We start from the raw sequence: 24,106 nt of genomic DNA on the forward strand, positions 1-24,106 counted from the left end.
AAGGTGTCCTTAAATTGCTGAGACTTGCACCATGGAAGTCTGATCTGTTCATTGATAATATTTTCTCAAGAATGGTGTATCATTTTACGTTGAGTAATAGAAACAATGACATGTAAGCTGACATATCCCTTACTTGAAGCAAATTTATTCAATGGCATACACCTTTATAGATGACACTTGTTCAGGTACTGCTTTGGCGACTTAGAGAAATCCAGGTATCACTAGCCTATGATTGGTAGTGGAAGCATTAGCTTTTATGGAGTGATTTAGGTGCATATTTTATAAATCTGTGGAGACGTCAGTTTACTTCCCCCATAATGAAGGAACTTATATTCCCCTTCAGATAAAGAAAGCCCCTGGTTACCTGCAGTGGCAGTTTGAGCAACATGAACATTTTTGGATGGTCGACAATGTAAAGTATATTATTCAAAGATGTGTCCAATCCTCTTACAATTGCTACACTTGGGGTTGAGATATTAAAAACTACTTCTCTTCGATTCTACTTAAAGTGAGATGTATGATTTTTTATTGTCTGAGATACGAGAACAGAGGAGTCAATGGTTGGTGATGAGATCACCGTGTGACAAGATAGCGACAAGGCGAAGTAATTGAGTGAATTCATCCACGGTAGGAACAATATAAGGTAAAAAAGAAGGGGCAATGGGCATAAAGAACCTCAAAGTACAGAATCAGAGTCTCCTATTGAAGTGGCTATGGAGGTTTGTCTCAGGGGAACAAGGTTTGTGGAAAGATGCTCTAGCTTCCAGATACACAACGGAAGACTTATGGATCACTAAGGAAGTTAGAAACCTTTATGGGTAGGTCTATGGAGAACAATCAGGAATCAATTGCCTAAAATGTGGGGAAATTCAATAATTGTAATAGGAAATAGAAGGAGGACATCATTCTGAAACGATGTGTGGGTTGGTCAATACCCCTTAAAACAGTTGTACCCTGTGATCTATAATCTGAACCGACAGGAGGCAACAGTAGCAAATGTCAGGGACAACCAAAGATGGAACCTCTCTTTCAGGAGAATGTTGAATGGCTGGGGGATAGACAACCTAACTAATTTCTACAGTTCTCTAGAGCAGGCCAATAACCTTCACAATAATGAAGATAATCTACACTGGTTGAGGGCCAATAATTGGAAATTCACAGTAAAATCAGCTTACAGACACCTTGATAGGCCAGCTGCAATGCTCTTACCATGGCCTTGGAAGATAATATGGAAAGTTAGAGTACCTCACAAGGTTGCTTGTTTCACCTGGTTGGTAGCCAGACAAGCAATACTAACTCAGGACAATCTAATGAAAAGGGGAAAACAATTATGTTCCAAGTGTTCTTTTTGTGAAAGAGAAATAGAGATTGTTTCTCTTCATCCATTGTAGAGTGACAGAGAAACTGTGGTAGGTGTTTTTTAACTTGAGGGGTATCAGTTAGTCCATGCCAAGGCATACCTCAGAAGCTCTAACATGCTGGAATAGAGAAGGAAATATGTCAGGCCACAAGGACAGATGGAAGATTGTCCTTGTTTGCATCTGCTGGACAATATGGAAGGAAAGAAACCAAAATGTTTTGAAAACAAGTGCATTCCTTTTAGAGTTTCAAGTTGAATTGTCTTATAAACTTTTATTTTTGGTGTAACTTCTGTGTCCTCCCAAAAAGGTGGAGGATATTACTCACTTTCTAGATAGTTTAGGAGGGATATAGATGATAGCGATCTTTGGTTTTGCTTACTGTAAACTCCTGATGTAATTACTACTAAATACACCATTGGTGTATTTTGTCTATAAAATGTTAACTTTCTCAAAAAAAAAAAGGAAGTCCTATAAGTGTAAGAACTAGAAACATTTTCCTTTGTTATTCATGTTGTTTTTCAACACTAGTAGTGACTGATATCAACTTCTCAAATTTCTCAATGGCTGTCTGTACCAATCCCAAATAAGAAGACATCTAATTTCTGCTTTTTCCTTCTCAAAAAAATAATAATTTCTGCTTCCTTATGTTAGTCATCTGAATTACATCATAGAAACGAGATATGCTATTTAGCACCGAACAATTTCTCGACTTTGTTAGCTCTCTAATACTAGTTTGAAGATTGTAAAGGAGCTAACAACTTTTGCTTATTTTCTTCGTGAGCCCTTTTGTCTATTCTGTAATTCTGCATCTGCTTGATGCTTTTTAATGAAATACCTTGCTTCATCAAAAAAAGAAAAAGAAATGAGATATGCAATTAATGTATAAAGTACGAGCCTTTTCCCAAACTAAAGGTATCAACTTGCCATCAATAGTTTGCCATAAATGACTGCACAACTGAGTATCAACCTTCCCCTTTGATCTCGGGCCTTCTCATCACACTGGCTTCACTTTTTTGTTTAGTGATCTTGGACGCATGACCTTGCACTACAACTCAACAAGGAAGCCCAAATTAAATAGATAGAACTTCCCATTGAGGGTTCCAAAGTAATCATAAGACTTGGATTTCCAATTCCGTGTATTTGGAACTAAAACGTGAAACCTGAAAGACATGGTTGGATTGAAGAGAGTTCTGGGGAAACAAAATAGTAAACAATCAATATTCAGGAAGGGAACAGTATCAGTTCTGTCTAAAAACCCATCGAAGAGTTGCTTAAACTGCTAGTGCCCTGCAATAAAATCTGAAGAGTAAAGATTGTTCATTCAGGCAACAGTAAAAGGAGAAACTAGAGAAGCAGATGGAACTGGAGAACAAATTGTTCGGAAAGTGAAAATATGACCAGATCTGTAAATCTGGTTATTGGAACTGTTGGAAATGGGTGGGCTCAGTTCAGAATCACCTGTTGTCTCTACCTCAGATCAGAGGTGGAGGTCGCCGGAAAAGAATGCTTGGTGACTGTCCCTGATGTCGCTGATTATCGCACAGCGAGGGTTTCTCCCCAAAGATCTGATACCATGTGAGAAATAAAGGCATGAGAGAAAATATTATTGAGGTTTTTAAAAGTGATTTTCTCTCATCATTGTTTGAATGATGAATTTGTTTTTGTGAATGTACAGTTACCTTTATCTCAAAAAAAAAAGTATAGGCATGAGAAAAAAATATCATTAAGATGTGTGTTGACAATTGCTTACAGCGAACCTTTTACATTCCATACTTACACATTACATAAGACATGGTTTCCAATGTGGGCACCAAGTATGATATATATATGTATACATACAAACTACCTAACAGAACTCTTATTGTCAAAGTCTTCCAGCCTTGATAGGAAAGCCAACCTAATGCTTATATTTGAGGTTAAAAGCGCATTCATTTGAGGTAAAGGCCTTCTGCTCCAAATACTCATACCTCATCATTTCATAATTAGTAAATAAAGAACTTTTGAAGTACATAAAAGAAATTCCTGTGTCTAAGAAGAAACTGTAAATTTTTGCACTTCTCCAGTTCAGAATTCAAACCTTTTTCCAATTTTTGAACTGTACAGAAGAGGGCCAAATTTCGCTGGTCCACTTTTTTGAAGAGATCTAATTGTGTTACAATTATACAGGTGCTTGGAATTCAGAAATTAGCGGCTGAGATGGGTTTAAGCTGTATAACTACATATAAGCTTGATGCACTGAAGTCTGTTTGCCATGGAGCTGAATCTGATAGTTTGCCTAACACAAGCAGTGCTGAGGATGCGCGAACACCAGATTTATTATCCACTGGTATAGATGGATTTGATGCAAAGTTGCTATTCGAAAAGAATTGTGAGTAGTTCAAAAACTTTCAATTTAATCATGATATTTTCCAGTTTGGTGATGTGTTATTAATGTTGTATTCTGTTTGTTGTATATCTATTTAAAAAGAACAATCTTTTGGTGTTTCTTTTAGCTTGTCAAGAGGTTTTGGCATCTACTTGTTGTTTATTTTTTGGGATCTCATAAAACAAGGAGCGTCCCTACTAGTGATTCCACTTGATTGATGTGCGTTGACCATGCCTAACCCATTATCTTGTGGGTGGGTTATAATATTTTGGTGGTCATTATTGCCACCTTTACATCTACATGTGTGTATAATAAACAGCGGATATTTATTTGGTTAAATTTTGTAATAAAAGTTGCTTGATCAGACTGGTTTGATAGCCTTTTGAAGAATTCTAGCTCAGGATGCTCTTCATTCAAGGACATTTTTACAAGATCATATTCTGTAAATTCAGTTTAAAAATGTTTACTGAAAGTTCCAGTTAACTAGAGTAACTAAACAAATCTCTCAGTCAATGATTTGCAGCTGAAGGATGGTCAGTACCCTAGTAAAGCTGAACTACGAAAACGTATTAGGCAACTAAAAAATGGGCCAGGAAGGAATCACACTGCTGGTGGGAGGGTTGAAAAGTCTAAAGGGTTTTCTCCCAATAGCTTTGATCGTGTGCTACTTGATGCTCCTTGCTCTGCATTAGGTTTAAGACCTCGTCTCTTTGCTGGAGAGGTAAGATAGTTTCTGAATTGTCTCATTTCCAAGTATTCTTGCTCCTCTTTTCTTCTCTGAAACTAGTATTCTTGCTCTTTTTGCTATGCTAAAAGTTTCTCCACCATTTTTTTTGATTGGATATGGATGAAATAGCATGTTCTGCTTATGTAGGAATGGTTACAAGGTGCATGGAGATAGTCAATATAAAAGTAGACGGAAAAAAGAAGATAAAAGTTGATGTGTATCATTCCTCTCAGTCCTTTTTTGGACTAATGTATGATATATAGAGCAAAAAATGGCTTACACTATTCTCTTCTAATAGACAAGCACTTTTGCTTGTGTTTAGTAATTGAGAATGGGTGTTATTGTAGAAGACGATTATGAAAGGAAGTGGGAGATGATTAGAAACCACAAGATGAGATGAGGAAAGAAACAAGATTTATTATTGATTTTTTGTATGGGAAAGTTTTCAAAAAGATACAACCCAACATAAAATGTTACACCACCCTTCGGGGTGGCCCAATGGTTTGAGCTTGGGACTTCCATGTTGGAGGTCTCAAGTTCGAAACCCCTTGCTTGCGAAAGCAAGGGGTTTGCCTTCTGGGTCGAGCTCGTCGCACCAGGCTTGCCTAGTGCAGGTTATCTCTCCTGTGTGGTTTGCGAGCTATTGCATAGGAGCGGGGGTTTTACCCTGTGCGCATCCAAAGGATAGCGGCTGCGGGTTTCCCTTGTCATCAAAAAATAAAAGAAAAAAATGTTACACCATGTAGCCCAATATATAATATTATACAACATTATACCTAGGAAACATTATACATAATATATCAACCTTTTCTAGAAGTGTTTAATAGTGTATGAAAGGTGTTTATACACAAATATGGGCTAAACTGAGTAAGAAACTAAAAATATGGGCTACGTGGCGTAAATATTTTCTCCTATTAGACATACAACAACAACATACCCAGTTTAGTCCCATAAAGTGTAAGGTTCAATGCTAGGAAAATAGCTTTTGCTTCGCGGGTCTATCACCCCAATTGATTTTGTTAGGAAATTTTTTATATGAGTATGCCCCGGGGTCTGGGGAGGGTAGAGTCTACGTAGACCTTACCCCTACCTCAGAGGTAGGGAGGCTATTTTCTCGGTTCAAGGAAAAATAGTCCAAAGCAGTCCAAAAAAGAAAGCAACAGAATTACAAGAACCAACAAATAATAACAAAGCAACAACTAGTAGCTGAACAAAAACTACAACAAAACAATAATTGAAGTAGAAGGATTCAACAGATAGTAATAGAAATCGAAGGACAAGAAACTACATTGTACTAGTATGACTACTAATATGAACGGACAACAAGACAACACACTCTACCTACTAACCTAATTCAACTCCTCCACACCCTTCTATCTAAGGTCATGTCCTCGGTAAGCTACAATTGCGCATGTCCACTCCAATCACCTAACCCCAATACTTCTTAGGTTTACCTCTACCTCTCCTGAAACCATCCATAGCCAACCTCTCCGTATTCCATGCATTTCCTCTTCAAATGCCCAAAGTGCCCGAACCATCTCATTCTAGCTTTTCACCTCTTGTCCTCCACTGAAACCACTCCCACCTTGTCCGGATTATCTTCATTTCTAATCCTATCTTTCCTAATATGCCCACACATCCATCGCAACATCCTCATTTCCGCAACTTCCATCACAACATATTCTTCTCCTAGTAGGCATAGAGCGTAATTTTACTTCTTGTATATGCCTAACATATCAAATTTTGTTTGTGTATGCCTTGTTTTATTTTAAGTTTACATTTTCTTTGATAAGAAAAAGGTCGAATTTGATCAAAGAAAATAAAAGCATACCCAGTAAAAAGATGACCAGGTTAAAGTACCCAATTCAAACGATGCATTCCATAATTGTTTTTTTTTTTTGAAATTAGTAATGTTGAAAATGCATTCCATAAATTTTATGAAGGGTGGATTAGTACCTTTTAATTCCCCTCTTTCCTTTCATATTCCATGTCTATCTGAATAATTAGTAGTAAAAGATGAGCAACTCTCAAGTAATAGCTGGTCAAACCTTTTATCTTCTTGGGATGTTATATCGTGTCAAACAATTTTGTCATGAAAGTGGATCAGTGATACCTTCTTGAGGTAAAAAATTCATTAATCCTATGCGATGCAGATATTCTTTGACATCCTATTTTCTGTTTGACAATGAAATTGAAAGTTCTTTTGCCTGTCCAGAGGTTTCTGATGGGTTGGGGGGGGGGGGGNGGGGGGGCATGTTTTGATCATCTACACCAATTTTGATCAAAATAAGTGTATTCCTATTTCTTGCTTCATATTTCAACACAACTACTCTAAAGTGTATATTCTTACATTGTAAATTTGAGAAGAGAATTCCATTGTTATATGTAGGACAACTAATTCATAAGATGTTTCTCTTTGTTATATCCAGGACACAATTGATTCCTTGAGGAGTAATGCCAAATATCAGAGACGAATGTTTGACCAAGCTGTTCAGCTTGTTCGCCCAGGTGGAGTCATTGTCTATTCCACGTAAGTACAAACATGCATCTGGACTTTCTTTAATAAAACTTGAGACAAATTTCCTTATTGAGATTATTATAGCACATTTCATCACTGCTTTTGTTGATTCAGAATTATCATTCCATCTGTCCTTTTTCTTACTGACTGACCTATATACCAGCTGTACATTTCTTTATCTTAATCTTAACTTCTCTCCTTTTAGATCGTTCAAATGTCTAACTCCCTGTTTTGCAGTCTTTTCAACATTGTTCCTTTGTTCCCATGAATGACTTAGCACCAGATCCTAATTCTTTTCATGTTGGAGATTGTGGCTGTGTAAAGTATTGATGTCGCCTGAGATCCAAATGCATATGCATAACAAGATTCTTAGTTTTCCTTTACTTTAGATATGGTTGTTTATACAAAATCCATGTGGGAGTTGTTGCACAAAATGCCTTCCAATATGTGGACTCATGTCCTAATGTTCAAATGCAGAGCACATACCATATTTCAACGAGACATCAAGGTGGACTTATGTCCTAGTGTTAAATACATGAACACAGACTCGATTTCAATGAGACATTGAAGTGTAGAATTCATCGTACAAATTAATAATTAGGACAGAAGAAGTTATAATATAAGGAATCAAATTCACAGATATTCTGAATGTGATGCATGAATCTAATACAAAATTTTCGCTCTTCTTTCTGAATCCTGCATGGAAGAGATTGAAAGAATGTCTAGTTGTGTGATAGTCATCCCATGGATTATTAACCAGAAGCTAAATTTTCTGTGAACGGAACATGCAGATCGTATTGCTACTTCTTTTTCCTCTCCGGAGAAAATTCAGTGGGTTCGTGTGCACTTGCTATACCTCCATCCCCAAAAGAGAGGACTCCTTTTATCTAGAGAAATCGTGAGTGTGGTAGTGCATGTATTAGTGAATGATGTTCTTAATTTCTGACAGTAGTACCTCCCTATTCCTCCTATTTTTTTGCAAATTATTCAAGTAGTGTTGTCAAAGGCTCATTTTAGGCGCGCTTAAGCCCTGAAGCTTAGGCTAGGTGCTTTGCTTCACTTCACTTAGGCTGCGGTTCAGTGTAAGGCACTAAGGCGTGCTCCTCATTGTGCATAAGTTCTATCATGAATAGAGTGATACTAAACAATAAATATGATTAGCAGAAAGATATATTAATTGTTAAGGAAACACTACATATATATTTTTTCCTTGTTGCACCTTTTCTTTACTAAAGCCCACATTTCCATTGCACTTAAAGATCAATGGACCTGGAATACTTTTTAATGTTTTCGCCTTTGACAACACTGTATTCAAGACAACCATTTAATGTCACGCGTTTTAATTATGTTAAACTTTATGGGGTGTGTTGAGACATAATATAATTAAGTAAATAGAAGTGTATTTTTTCCTACAACTTGGACTTTTTAATGAGATGGTCACATACTTAAGCAAATTGGTCAACTGACTCTTCCAATACTTAGTCATATGTTTAATAGCATGGACAACTGATGTTACTTGTTCCAACTTCAATACTTTGTCATGTTTAATAGCATGAACAACTGATGGTACTTGTTCCAACTTCAGATGTACGATAAACCCTGGTGAGAATGAAGCATTGGTTCGATATGCATTGGACAAATATGAGTTTCTCTCGTTGGCATCTCAGGTTAGCTTAAAAGCTTGCATATTCATGTAAAATAATAAATTTTTGTAGCTTACCATTGATCTTACATATTTTTCTTACTCTTGTATGTCTTTCAGCATCCAAAAGTTGGAGGACCCGGCCTTACTGGTAGTTGTCAATTGTCTGATGGATTTGTTGAGTAAGCATCTTGCGATTTCATAGTATTTACTTTGCAAGACTTTTTGTCAATTGTGTGTTGAAAAGCTGAATAAATAGTTTATACCTGTGACAGGTGCTTTAGCTATGTTAAGCTTATTTTTTTCGTTCTGCAGTTGATTTCATATGTTCTAATAAGATGGATGTGTTAGTGTCTATTGAGTAATTTCTAAAATAAATATGGTGAAGCTTGAAGGTCAGTCTCTTTTGAACTTGTCCTGTCAATGGAGAAATACGTGTCTTGGTTCTGTGAGCGAGGCACTCTTTCCTTTGCTTGATGGTATAGGATGAGTTACAATTCAAATTTTTGGATAGTAATAGGAGAGTGTCTAATTGTTTCTTGCTTTCGTATAGTTTCTATTTGCCAATATTTGTCTGCATTCTTCCCATCTGACCTACCTTTGGCAGACATAGTTACTTGGTACCTGTTGTTGGTGGGAGGTGGCAGGTATCCCGTGGAATTAGTCAATGTGGTCCCAGACACCACAGTTATCAAAAAAATAAAGTGTGTGCATGCCCATAAAAAGCTAACAACAAAAAGATCAAGAGAGAACCTTTGAGTTATCTCTATTTTTCTAAATTTTAACTGCAAAGACTAATGGTAGAATGAGATCAAATCTAGAAACAGAATTTCGCAAAGTATGTACATTTATTTAAAAGGTAGTATATTTTCATCATCATTCTAAGAACTACTACTTCCTATAAACATCATTGTCAGATGCTGTTTCCTGTACTAGTGTTGCATTAATCACTAGTGGTGGTATTGATCTCTCTCGCTTCTAAATTCTCCAGGGAATGGTTAAGGCCCGGTGAAGAAAATCTTGTTCAGAGATTTGATCCATCATCCGACCTTGATACAATAGGATTTTTCATAGCCAAGTTCAGTGTTGGACCCAAAAACATCTGAGTTGAATGTGACGCGAACTCTGGGGACAGGTGATTCGGCAATGAAATTACATGAACTTCGATGATGCAAGTTCAGGCCTACCAGTTCGTTATGTTACTGTAGCAGCTTATCAGATTTGGGTACCCTTCCTTGTTGGCAATCACATGCTGTAATATGGGTTGCAGAATCAGTTAATGTAACTGTGAATGCAAGATATTTCAACCCTGCATAATGGTCATGATTTTATTTTATTTTACCATTTATCCCTGTACTAATTTTATTTTTAACCTCTCTTTAATTATTTGTTTATTTAACCGGAGTATCAATTTACATAACCTAGATTCTAGAAGGCCATGTATGTGACGTTCCATTGGTCTTTTTTAGTTTGAGGGGGGTGTTGTAGTGGTTGTCGAGGGTATATGTGAATCACTTTTGTATCGTGGAGTATATCAACTTTAAATAACAAAATTTTGGGGTATATAAAGCTCTTTTCCTTTTTGATTTTTGGCTATTAATGTGTTTGAACCCTCCTGATAATCACTCAACTTATAATAATTAATACCAAAGTCACTAATGTTGATCTTTATCTTCAAAAAATCATCTAACTTTACATGACTAGTATGAGTAGTATCCATGGCCATTTTACACTTCTGATGCTTATTTAATGGCATGGCAACTATAAGTTTTATAAAATAATAATTAAAACATAAAATCAGTACTTGAATTTATTCAAGACAGCATATCCTAAACTCGACTCATTTCCTAACCTTAGAGTTCACGCAATTCATGTACTGATACTACTATTTGAATTTATCTTTAAGGGGTCGTTTGGTTTGAAAATGAGTTATGATGGGGTAAGTTATGTTGGGATTAGTTATGATGGATAAGTTGTATTGGAATTATTTTTTATTGAGTGTTTGGTTTGTTGTATTCAAAATAATAAATTTTAAGAACAATTTATTTGTTTACAAAAATGCCCTTCATTAATGTAAAAAGTGATATAACAAAAGGGTTGAAAGAGACATTTTTGTCATTTACCTATCTATTTTATCCCGGGATAAGTTATCTCGGGATTACTATACCACCCAAGGTTCGGGATAACTTATCCCGGTACTAATTATTAATCCCGGGATAAGTTATCCCGAACTTGCCAACCAAACAACAAAATAAGCAGTACTATAATTTAATCCCGGGACTATTTGGTATTATCCCTCACACCAAACGAGCCCTAAATCTAAAGCATAAATGATTTCCGCATGACACCTCAATGATTGCAAAAAATGTTTTACCAATTTTGATCAATGATTTTGTCAGTTTAAAATTGGGTTGGATCCTAAACTAATTCAAGTATTAATTTTCTCAAAAGTTATATAACTTTCTCCTCATTAACTATGTGTTTCAAGCTAAAATGACTAGACTCTAACTAGACAAAGTTAGTTAACTTCTTGGAAGACGAACAAAAGTTAAGTGACTTTGATGATCAATTATTATAAATTGAGTGATCATTCAAATAATCAATTATTATAAATTGAGTGATCATTTAAATAAGAGAAAAGACATAAATGCACCATTGAAGTTATCCTAGATTTTCAAAAAGACACCTTAACTTTGCAATTGTCCTATTACCCGACTAAACAATTTTGAACAGGTATTATTATATCATTTTTCGTTCACCTGACATAGAGAGTGGTGTGCACTCTCTCAAAGAGAGTGAACAACCTAAATGAACTAATATAAATTTATTTTTACAAGTACTTTATTATAAAATATATTTTTTTATTATATCATTTTTCGTCCACCTGACATAGAGAGTGAACAACCTAAATGAACTAATATAAGTTTATTTTTACAAGTACTTTATTATAAAATATATTTTCTTATTTTTCTTATTATTTTAACTTTTTGTTCCTTTTTATTTTTTTCTCTTTCTTTCTTTTTTCTTATTCAAAAATTCATTGTCATCTCCATTGAAACTTCTCACTTTCAATGTCATCATTTTTACCATAACTTCACCTTCCTTTTTTTTTACTATTATTAGTTTTACTCTCTTTAATTTTAAAACTTTAACTAAATATTTTTCTTACATTTCGAACAATTTGATAAACCCATTAGATTTCAAGATGATTAGGAAGTATCATATAGTTTTTTTTTATCCGATTTCAATTAAGTTCTTTCAATTTTTAGGGAATTCATTGATTCTTTTAAAATTATAATTTCTAATTTTGAAGTTAGATGAAAAGGAGTAGTTGATGATATCTTCAAAATTTTAAATTTTCTTAGAAAAATAATTAATTCTGTTATCAATAATTCAATAAAGTCTAAAAAATAGTATGAGTTCTACAAAGAATTTGACCAGAGAAGAAGAAGAAAAAGAAAAAAAAATGGGAGTGGGGTTCAACTTGACGTGGTGAGTGGGGTGAGGGTGAGAGGTGAAGAAAAAGAAAGAAAATGGAGGGATGGATCACTTGAAAGTGAGAGGTGGAAGATGAAGTGAAATTTAAAATGAAATCAAAAATTAAAATGAGTCAAAAAGTAAAAGAGAGAGAGAGAGAAAAAAAAAGATAAAGAAAAAACTTAAAATGAAAAAAAAATATTTTTAATTAAATTAACACGTGTCATGTAATGATTGATGTATGAACACACTTGTTTCTTTAAATTTGGGGCTGATCGAAAAATGATATAATAATATCTGTTCAAAATTGTTTAGTGGGGTAATAGGACGATTGCAAAGTTAAGGTATCTTTTTGAAAATTTGGAACAACTTCAATAGTGACTTTATGTCTTTTCTCTTTTAATAATCAATTCCTAAATGTATCATATTAACTGATCAGATTCTATAGATAATTAGTCAGAAAAATAATTCTTTAATTTTTTGTAAAATATATCATAATAGAACACATTTTGTTATGTAGTAATATAGAAATTAATCTAACATCACATATTAAGAATATATGTAACAAATCTATGATTTGAGATTTTGTAAATCAAGCTATATGTATGTTGATCTCAATGTAGATCTCAAATTGTTATGATTTTTGGTGAGAATTATGATTCTTGGAAAAAGAAAAGTTCAATAGAATGTTAAAGAACTAATGTCGTAAAAAAAAGTGGTTGTTAGTATAAAGATGGTATGAGGATGATAAAATTCAATTCTATTTCATGGAAGAGTTTTTTCTCAATATTAGAATTACCGAGTAGGAAGGACAAGTAACACGGAAGGACATATTTTGTGAGGCCAAGTACTAAATACCATTTTGGAGGAGGGCATTATATATAGAAATCTATTGATGTAGGAGAGGTGAATACAAATTTAGGTTACGATGAGGTGAGCGCAAATAGTAGTTCAAATTCAAGTTGGTTTAGTTAGGGCGACCACGAAAGTCACTGAATAGCTCTCACCGGGATTTTTTGTGCTTTCACTGGATTATTTTACGGATAGAAAAGAAGGGTAACACTATCCTTGGAAGTGAGAATTACTAGCAAGAAATCATGGATTTAGAGTTGAATCAAAGACAAACTAACAAGAACTACTCGGTCGCTAGAACATAGGTGTATACGAGAGAAGTGTTAAAACTATTTCAACAATATAATTTGGTCACTGAAAGATATGTATAAGCGAGAAGTGTTAAACATGTTTCAACAAAATAAAATGTGGATAATTTTCTATATTTGTTATGAACTTCTCGATTTGAATTTTAAAGTATTAAAATATGATATAATCTCATTTTTGGAGTTCATAGAAAATAACCATATAAATTTGCTATATAAAATGGAAAAAAGAACATAATAACAAATTTATTATCACTAACCAAAAACATAATAACAAATTCATTATTACAACTTACAAGCCAATGGTGGAGTAGGACCCCATTTAATTCAAGATTATAAGCACTAGAACGAGAAATAAAGTTAGCAATTTGTGACTCAAGTCCTACGAAAATATATATTGCCTTTGTTAACTAGTTCATTATTGACTTACTCATCATCTCATCTTCTGATGATGATTGCATATTAATAAGGCACAGACCTAGCAAGGGCTGAGGAGGTTCATCTGAATTCTTTCGATAGAAAATCACACTGTTTATATATGGTTAAATTACTTTTTACATATAAATATAACCTCTTTGATCCAAATGTCGGCGTCGAACCAAAGCAACAGTCAGGAAGATCGTGGAATGGACAACCAGTCACTGAAACAAACTCCTGCTCAGCATACAGGAGATCCATGGCCTATGTTGTCCACAAAGAGTGTGGGGAATAAAAGCCCATCTAGGGGAAGTGGGATGCAACCACTAGTGCTGGAGGAACAGCCAGAGACTGAAAAAGGAAAAGAAGCTTGGACGAATCTATTTCAGAGTAATCAGTTAGCTGTTAAAGGGATGACGCTGAATTTTATCGCACCAATGCTGCAGAATGGGGAGAAAGTGGTGAAACTCTGTAAGGAGGAGGTGGAGTTGGAGATGCAGAAATGAAAGCATGCCCTGATCTTGTATGTAGTCGATGCAACTCCTACAATTGCAAGCCTGGAGAGATACATTGCTGCACAATGGAACTACATTACTAAACCTACTGTGTATTATCACAATGATGGGTATTTCCTTGTACGATTTGCTAGCTTAGATGATAGAGACGTGGTGCTATACTCAAGACCACACATGTTGAACAACATGCCGATTATTGCGAAAACTTGGTCTCCAGATTTTGATCTTAGTAAAGAGGTCCTGCAAACAATTCCAATTTGGGTAAAATTCCCAAATCTTCCTTTAAACTGCTGGGGGATACAATCATTGAGCAGAATTAGTAGTGGTTTGGGATTGCCTTTGTATGCTGATGAATGCACAACGAAGGTAGCTAGAATCTCCTTTGCCAGAGTTTTGATTGAGCTTGATATCACAAAGGAACTCCCACTTTCAGTTAGAGTGGAGGATCCAAATGGAAGAGTGTTTGATCAGAAGGTGATTTATGAATGAATACCTGCATATTGTCCAAAATGTCTCCAGGTTGGACATAAATGCACAACTAATGTACAAACCAAACCCATTGTTCGGAAGAATAAGCCACAAGTCCCTCAAGAATGGCAACCTAAACGGGATGACCAGGCCAAGTTACCAAATCCTGTTGATCCTACACGGTTACAGTTGAATGAGTGCCAAACGCCCCTGATAGAAATGCACATACCAGAAGTGAACTTAAGGCAGAGACAAGGGGAGCTGACCAAAGAAAATGAGGACGATAAATGGAGGGAGGTAAGAGAAAAATCTGCAGCAAGATGTGTGCAGAGACCTTTGTTAGTGCCTGGTGTTAATAGTGTGAATGATTTCAATGTGCTAGATGATCAGGGAAGAGGGCAATATAGCTATTCTGGGGTGGTGATCACTGCAACTCCAAAATCGTTACCTACATGAAGCTAGTTACATGGAATATAAGGGGGCTGAATAAAGTCTACAAGCAACAAGAGGTTCGAAATTTCATTACTACAAATAATGTTAGTATTTTAGTACTGATAGAACATATAATAAAAGAGCAACATGTAAGCAAGGTTATGATAAAGATTGCGCCTGGATGGTCGTGGCTGGACAACTACGATTATAGTGACAGGGGAAGAATATGGGTGATATGGAATCCTGCATACACCCATATTAGCTTGGAATCTATGTCTGCACAATTCATACACACTGCAGTTCAAATTAAAACCTCTAGCCTCACATTTACTTTTACTGTTGTATATGGTTACATACACAAGGTGACAGAATGGGACAATGGAATGATTTGCGGAGCATCCACATCCAGCAGTAACAACCATGGCTTGCCATGGGGGATTATAATGCAATTAGAGCAGTGGAGGATAGCGTGAATAGTGGTACTCCAACAGAAACTGAGTTAAGAGATTTCAATGAATTTTTAGAGGATACATGAATGACAACACTAAGAGCTAGTGGTCGAGAATATACTTGGACAAATGGCCATACATATAGAACTATTGACTGGGGACTGGTGAATGCTAGGTGGATGATGACAATGGCCTTACATGAGCTCTTCATTATGGACCCCGAATGCTCTGATCATTCCCCTCTGAGTTTATATCTAGCACAAGATGAAGATACAAGACCGAGGCCTTTCAAGTTCCTCAATCATGTGGCTGGCCATGAGAAATTTCCTAAAATTATTGAAGAAATGTGGTCCAAGAGGAGGGGAAGGTGTAGAATGGCAGACATTTGGAGAAACCTTAAACATATTAAGAAAGCTATGAAACATTTGAATGCAACTGAATTTGGAGCAGTGGAAGAGAGAATTAATAGTTGTAGACATCAACTTGCTATGGCTCAGGAGGATATGAGAGCACCAGGACAACCAATGGAGAAGATAGAAGCTGAAAAACAAATAAAATTGCAACTTGAGAAATGGTTAAATGTGGAGGAAAGTATCATGAGACAAAAATCAAAGGTGCAGTGGCTTAAATTAGGAGATGCGACCACAACATTTTTCCATGCAAACTTGAAGCAAAGGTCAGGAACAAAAGGTTAACAACATCAACAAGAGTGGTGGTAACTCAGCATACACAAATATCAGAAGAAGTTATTGGATAGTATAAATCACTCTTTGGGTCTTGTGTTGAACAATTGCCTATAGTCATTCCTTTAATAATGAAAGATGGAGAAGTATTGCATAGAGACCAACAAATGCTACTAGTGAAGCCTGTGTCATGCCCCGAGCCTACACCCTGGGCGGGACTGACACTCAAAAACCATTGATGGCCCTAAGCGAACACTTGGCCTGATTTACTTACTCAGCGGAAGACTTAACTCGACAAAGATAAATCTATGTAATAAACTGGAATGTTATAAAGGAACATTCAACTGGCCATTAAGGCAAACTCAAGTCTCAACATAAGATAATGACAATGAAAAGACTAAAGAGCTAACATTTGACTGTCTATGAAGCCTTTAGAACAACTGAGATGAATGTCGGGACAAAACCCACGACATCCTAATGAACTAATAATAAAACTGAAAGCAATAAAAAGGATCCTCCGAAAAGCAAGAAGGCTCACCACAAGACTTTGAATGCTCAACTGGATTAACGATGCACTGGATGCTTATCCTGATTACCTGTGTCTGCATCATAAGAAGATGCAGACCAAATGACATCAGTACATTGAATGTACGAGTATGCGAAGGAAATTCTAAAACAAAACATAAGCTTGAAAGGAACATAAGAACTTACCTGGCTCATCTCAACTCCAACTTAAATGAACTCATTTCAATATAAAGCAGTTTAAAACAGGTGCAATATAAAGAAAAGTTGTTTAAAATATGGATGTCAAGTCTGTGTATTTTGGAAATACAATAATACTTTATATGTATGCAAAGATACAAATATAACTCTAAAATGTATGTAAAAAATACAATTAAACTATGTATATAAGATTACAATTACTTCTGTGGGAGTTTGTCTAACTGACAACCATCACTTAAGAGCTATTGTGATGATACAACGTTTTGCCTCACGCTTCCAGAGTCGTCCTATACCTTGCCGATCATATAGAACCTGAACTACTAAGTGGATCCACTAGTCTATGCTAAAAAGCACTAAAGGTATCTTCTATAAAGTATGACCCTTTTCTACCCATGATGACTACATGATTTATGGGGCAATGAGTTGTCTGAACTCTCCCCCATATCGGTGCTAAATACTACTCCGATCCCAAAATATAATATTAGCTCTTATGTTTAAAAACATACTTCTATATGTGGTTTGAGATAATTGTTCAAAACTTTGCTCAAATGCTATCTTGGAAATCAAAGTTTCCTTTTTTGCTTAATTGTGAAAGCATTTACTCTTTTCTGAAAACTAGCTCAAAGGCTCTCTGAAAATCTCAGTTTCCGTTCTTATTTAAATGTGAAAACATTTTAAACTCTTTGGGAAGACATAGTCCCCATATACTTCTTTGAAGAAATGAACTTCAATCTTTACTCTTTACTTTTTACTCAACTTGAACTTTAAGTCTTAAAACAAAGTTAAAAGCATTTGCAAAAGACTTCTTAAAAGGACTCTAAGAACTTCCTAGACTTGACTCTTAACTTTCAATGAATTTGAATTTATGAATTTAAGGTTATGATTCATGTTTCTGGATGATTTATAGATGTTTAGAAGTCATTTAGAGTAGTTAGAATCAATAGAAAGTGTTAGCACACTTTAGAAAGACTTAAACCGCTTAAACGACAAAAAACTGGTGGAAAATGATGATCCGAGCACGTCCCCAACTTATTGGGGCTCCAAAATGGGGCACTGCTGGCGCGCCATCCAAGCCTGCTTTGTCACGCCCAAAATCCCATTAAGACGGACCGGCACCCGTTACCGAGAAGGCTCGGGAGGACCAACCTGTAATCATGCTCTATCTATGAATATTTAAAGGTGCTGCCATAGTGGATAACATGTTTTCATGAAAGTAGACAGTATTAACAAACCAAAAGAAAGTGCACATGACTTGGCCGTTGGGACCATGATGTCTAAGACACGAAGCACAACCACAATTCACTATACAGAGTCTACAAAGCCTCTAAATGATAAAACATTATGGGGTTAAGGTCGGGACAGGCCGCGCCTTACACTCAGCTACTATACAATACCAAAATACATGCTATAAACTCGGAAAGCCCCGAATCAACCTGGAGCTGACCAATACCCGCTGGATGTCCTGTTCTCCTACTGGAGAGGTCTACTAGCTCCTGTACATGCAACATTAATTGTAGGTCCCCCGAGAGAGACGTCAGTACGGGAGAATGTACTGAGTATGTAAAGCATAAAGTACTGTATGTGAAATAAGAACTCAAATGAAATCATATACCAATGTATGAATACAAGACCACCTTTTCTCATATTATGGAATCAGGTACTTTACATTCTTTTCTTTACTTTATCATTCTTTACTTTACACTCTGCACAACATATAATACAAATGACTAGCTGATCAGTGGTAGACATATAAATCGGGATCGACCCATGCTAGGCTTTCCTTTAACCCCTGGGATACCACCTGTAATAATGGGATCGACCCATGCTAGGTGATTCTTCCACCCCTGGGATACCACCCATCAATAAACAGATTCATTTAATATCTTTCCATTAACATTTAAGATGATTCTTTTGGTGGTCATATCATTTTTGAGTTGTGGGACTATGTAATCAACAAGTGACATGTAATAATCATATAATGTAAGAACAACAAAGTAGAGAGTAGTTACACAATTAGTGAAATGTATAGGAGCTGAAATAACATATGAACCTTATTTAGTTAAAAGGAGAACTCATGCAGGGTATTTAATGTATATATACATATTTGACAATGAACATGTATTGGAATGTGCAGACATGTTAAAGAGTGAGAACAAGGTCGTAAGTCGTGTTGGAGCTGGTAGGCTGCCTCTATGTATCGAGGACGAGTCTAGATTTCATGCCAATTAGTAGAAAATTGAAAAGCCTTACATATCTTGTTGTACCACCTTGTAGTTACCTTGAAGTACATTCCTTTCTTTTCAAATACTTATCTACAATAGAGTAGGTGATAAACTAGTATTAGTAGTTACTAAACATGCTTAGGCAGTCCAATCTCACTCAACAATAATTCTCGGGCAGCAAACCCGTAATTACCAAACTAAGGTTATTCTTTCAATCCCCGCCTTCTTTTATTGCATTTGTACACTACACAACTATTATTTCAATATCAACAATTTATACCCTTTCCAGATATCAACCAAGCTGTCCCCAATATGTTTATACATCAACCTGTCCCAAAAACAGTCCTAACAATCCAACATACAATAGAGGAAGTGAAACCATAATTTCCCATCATCATCCCACGAGTTCTTATCAACAATACACTTAAAATATCATACTTAGACTCGTGTTTAAGGAAGACAAAGATAGGATAGTCACTTTACCTTAATTCTTATAACTCGTTTTTCTTTTAATTTTAACTCTTCAATAACTTAAGCTTCCCTTCACATAGGCCAAAGAAAAAGAGAAAAGCCTTTCAATAACAAAGGAAAGTGAGCAATTAAACTTTTGACGGATTCAGTCCTCTGCTTGTTCTTAACTAATTAACATGTTTATTTAGCATTCCATGAGATAATTAGGCTAAATCCATTAGTAATTCCACTATCTTACCTTGCAAGGGCTTGGGTTTATCCAAGAACCCTAGGAAACTTGTGGCTGCTGCTATGCTTTGAAAGAGAGAGAAAAAGCTTAGAGAGAAATCTGATTTTTATTTATTCTTAAAAGTGAGGAAATGGCCAGCAACTTGGGGATTATAAAGGTCTTACTTTTCCCCACCTCTTAAAATTTAATATCAGCCACTAATTTGTCAAATTGGTCCAAGTAGGTGATGCATCTGCTTGGAATTATATATACATAAAATGGACCCTTTATGTACTTATCTTGGGCTACAACCTTTCCCCTTTCTAATATTAAGCCATGGGCCAGAATTATACCCTTAATTTGGGCCTTAGTCTTTATTGGGCTCAAGTAGTTGGACTTGGACAGATTGGTGTGAGGCCTCATCTCCATTTCCTTTTTCTTTTTATTTAATTTGGGCCTCAAGTGAGCCCACTAATGCATGAACTAGTCTTCCCCATCTACCTAGCCCATTTGAGCTAAGTAAGTAAGTGACACCTGCTAGCTTTATAAAGTCCAACAAGCACCTCAATTCTTTTATTTGTTTTTCGAGCGTAATCTCCTTAGTTTAACTCAAAACTTATATACACTTGATCACCTTAACTTTTAGACATACATATAGCCCTTCGATCCAGAATTTAAATACTTCTAAAATTTGACGTTCACTCGATCGTGCAATATTGTAATGTACGAGAGTTACCCTTATAGCTTCTTTATTATCACCATTCATCTAGGAAATCAAGTTCATTACTTATACCACCAAGCTAAATCAAGTTCCATATGTGTAGGACTTGTACACGTAAAATACAAGGTGTTACATGCTTGGTGCTATGGGGGCGCGTCGCGCCAACCTTTCCTTCAGGCAAAATCCGACGAACTTTTGGTCTCTTTTTCTGATCTTAAATCAATTAATTCTGATTCCTTTTCTCAAATTCACTTTAGAATCAGATACCCAAGGCATATACACAACATCTAACTCAAACAACTCAAGGAAACAACACTTTAATATCAAGAAACAACACTTTAATATCAACTCATATTCAAGAACAAAATCATTCAAGAACAACTATCAAAAACATCAAATTCTCAATCTTTTTAGGACGAAAATACGCTAAATTAAATATGCTTGGCACATGGGTGAACTAACCCAACACTATGTGATCTCACATACCTCGTAAGGATCACTCCTTGACGAAATCCACAAGTGATTCCTTACGAAGACGACGAATTTTGAACTTTCTTCTCCTTTCTCTTCTTTTCTCTTTTCTCCGAGCCTTAGCGTGAACTTCAACTTTTCTGAACTGACTAAAATTTGATTTGACCCCAATTAATTATCCAAAAATGAAATAAAATAATTGGGTAAAGAAAAGACCATAATGCCCTTCTAAAATTAGGATTAGACTTTCCTTATTGGAACAACCTAACTTCAAATAGGCATATCTCACTCATACGAACTCGGAATCACGCAAACTCGGTGGCATTAGAAATATTATTTCAAGCTCTTTCCTACGATATCTGGAAACACACCTAACTCATCTTGAGGTACTAGTTATGATTGTTTGAAGTTGACCAAAAATCTTCCAGATTTTTATATTCTTTCCAAAAATGACTATTTCCACTTTTTAACTTCTTTCTAGTTATGGGGTGTTACAACCTGTGTCTGAAGAGGAGGTGGTGGATGCTTTGAAGAGGATAAATGATCTGAAAGCTCCGAGGTGTGATGGATTCAATGCACTATTTTTCAAAAAGGCATGGCCTATGATTGGAGAAGACATAATAGAAGTTGTTCAAGAATTCTTCCAAACAGGAGTCATATACAAGGCAATCAACTGCACTACTGTCACTTTAATTCCTAAAATCCCAAATCCTGATAGGATCACTCAGTATAGGCCAATATCATGATGCACTCTTCTTTATAAGATTATTTCGAAGGTATTGACAAGTCGAGTACAACAAGTGATGGAATGCCTAGTGGACAGGAACCAATCAACTTTTGTTCCTGGAAGACTAATCAATAATAACATTATTCTTAGCCATGAACTGGTCTAAGGACATGGAAGAAAGAATATCTCCCCAAGGTGCATGATGAAAATAGACATGCGGAAAGCATACGACTCAATTGAATGGAGGTTTTTGGATCAAGTGATGGAATGCTTACAATTTCCTGAACAGTTCAGACGTTGGACCATGTAATGTGTAATAACTGTCTCTTATTCCATTTTGATTGATGGGCATCCTAGTGTACCTTTGAATGCTAAAAAGGGCCCGAGGTAGGGTGATCCTTTATCACCATTCCTATTTGTGTTGTCTATGGAGTATCTCACTAGACTTTTAAAGTAACTTAAGCACAATTCAGATTTTAACTATCACCCAAGGTGTGTCAGGATGAATGTGATACAATTAAGCTTTGCTGATGACCTGCTTTCATTCAGCAGAGGAGACACCACATCAGTAACACTATTATTTGAACTCTTTACTACATTCTCGAAGGCTTTATGCCTAGAAACAAATGAAGATAAAAGCTCTGTTTATTTTGGGGTGTGGCACAAGATATACAGCAGGAAATACTAAATATTTTGGGCTTTGTACAAGATACACTACCTATAAGATACCTTGGGGTACCTCTTAGTTCCAGTAGAACATCTATTGTCCAATTCCAAAGTCTGATTGGAAAGATTATGGTAAGGGTTCAGAGTTGGACATCCAGATTTCTATCATATGCATGCAGGGTACAAGTAATTAAAAGTGTGCTCTTTTCAATTTAAATTTTTTGGGCTCAAATATTTGTTATGCCAAAGAAGGTGATCAAGTGTATAAAATCCATATGCAGGAAATTTCTTTGGTCTGGAGGAGCTGATACGTCCAGGAAAACACTAATTGCCTGGGAAACATTGTGCTATGGCCCAAAGTTGTCGGAGGGCTGAATTTCCTAGACATTGCCACATGAAATAAGGCATGCAGCCATGTAAACTGTTGTGGAGTCTTAGCAAGAAAAAAGGTAAAATGTGGATTCAATGGGTGCATATATATTATGGTAAGAATGGGTCAATATGGGAGGCACAACCAAAACAAGCATCTTGGATGGCTCAGAAGATTTCTCAAAGCTAAAAAGTACTATGAGGAGGTTGGATGGAATGAAGAGGAGATCTTGAGATGGCCAATCTTCTCTGTAAAGAAGATGTATATAAGGATGAGAGGGGAGTTCCCGAAAGTAGAGTGGAGAAGATTCATATGCAACAATGCAGCACCACCAAGGTGGACCTTCATACTATACTTGGCCCTAAATGAGAGACTACAAACTAGAGAAAGGCTAGCTGCTTGGGGAATAGTGGATGACTTGAGATGTGTATTGTGCAGCTCAGGGATGGATAGTAGTGAGCATCTGTTCTTCGTATGCAAGTATTCGGCAACATTATGGAGGAAGATCTTGCAATGGATGCACATAGACAGACAAGTATTGGGGTGGAAAGAGAAAATAACATGGGCACTGAGGCATTTTAAAGGAAAACATGCATTAGTAGAAATATTTCGAATGGCTCTAGCAGCAAGTATTTATGCAGTGTGGCAGGAGAGGAACAATAGAATAATTCAGAACAAATTGAGGCCAGTTGGTGTTCTTATACGAAAGATTGTCCATGAATTCACATTAGAGGAGGGAGGAAGGCAAAACTAGTTAGTGCTTTGAGTAGTTTAGATTACTATCCATAGCTAGTTAGAATGGTTGAATGATTTGATCTGCAAGGCTGGGGCTGTCCAGATTTGCATTTTCTTTGTACTTACAAGGCTCTTTGGTAATAATATTTGTTATTTACCAAACAAAAAAAACTTCTTTGATCTCTTCATCTGTTTACTTTTTATATTTGAAACCCCTTAGTGAACCGATTCCACCAAATCCATAGAGAACACCATCTTCAACCCAACACTAGAAATTAGAAGGAAAAACTTTCAAATTATTACAGTATTCCAAATAAATTGTACATGAAATCAAGAACAAAAACAACATTTTAAACATTATCAAAGTAGTAAATTGAACTTTGTTTTTAAAAATTGAAGTAACATGGGAGCAACTTTGATTTTCTTATAAGGTAAAGTTTTTTTACGTTCCTTTCCTAACTTAGAATATAGTGGTGCAATAAATGTGCTCATTTAAGATAAATTGACAATAAAAATTTGATATAACATGTTTTTAAATATGAATTGTGTACTTATTAAGCAAGAAATAATGAAATATAATG

General features: G+C 35.8%; 3 protein-coding genes across 3 annotated transcripts in view; all 3 read left to right on the forward strand.

The window, feature by feature from the left end:
• The window catches only part of LOC125877272 (rRNA (cytosine-C(5))-methyltransferase NOP2C), a 15,919-nt gene extending 6,188 nt beyond the window's left edge, over positions 1-9,731 (forward strand). The window contains exons 6-14 of the mRNA XM_049558616.1: positions 981-1,253; positions 2,687-2,746; positions 2,809-2,910; positions 3,465-3,729; positions 4,236-4,447; positions 6,883-6,983; positions 8,557-8,638; positions 8,734-8,795; positions 9,605-9,731. Of these exons, the coding sequence (XP_049414573.1) occupies positions 981-1,253; positions 2,687-2,746; positions 2,809-2,910; positions 3,465-3,729; positions 4,236-4,447; positions 6,883-6,983; positions 8,557-8,638; positions 8,734-8,795; positions 9,605-9,719 (1,272 nt within the window). The 3' untranslated portion in view covers positions 9,720-9,731. The remainder of the gene's footprint in view (positions 1-980; positions 1,254-2,686; positions 2,747-2,808; positions 2,911-3,464; positions 3,730-4,235; positions 4,448-6,882; positions 6,984-8,556; positions 8,639-8,733; positions 8,796-9,604) is intronic.
• A 5,883-nt stretch (positions 9,732-15,614) lies between these two features.
• Positions 15,615-21,773, forward strand: LOC125877273 (uncharacterized). Its single transcript, XM_049558617.1, has 2 exons — positions 15,615-16,204; positions 21,509-21,773. Exons 1-2 carry the CDS (start codon positions 15,615-15,617, stop codon positions 21,771-21,773), a joined length of 855 nt encoding a protein of 284 aa, XP_049414574.1.
• A 1,138-nt stretch (positions 21,774-22,911) lies between these two features.
• Positions 22,912-23,544, forward strand: LOC125877274 (uncharacterized). The gene has a single exon (XM_049558618.1). It carries the CDS (start codon positions 22,912-22,914, stop codon positions 23,542-23,544), a length of 633 nt encoding a protein of 210 aa, XP_049414575.1.
• Positions 23,545-24,106: the final 562 nt, after the last annotated feature.

The sequence above is a fragment of the Solanum stenotomum genome, chromosome 9 (assembly GCF_019186545.1).
Source record: "Solanum stenotomum isolate F172 chromosome 9, ASM1918654v1, whole genome shotgun sequence".
Taxonomy (NCBI): domain Eukaryota; kingdom Viridiplantae; phylum Streptophyta; class Magnoliopsida; order Solanales; family Solanaceae; genus Solanum; species Solanum stenotomum.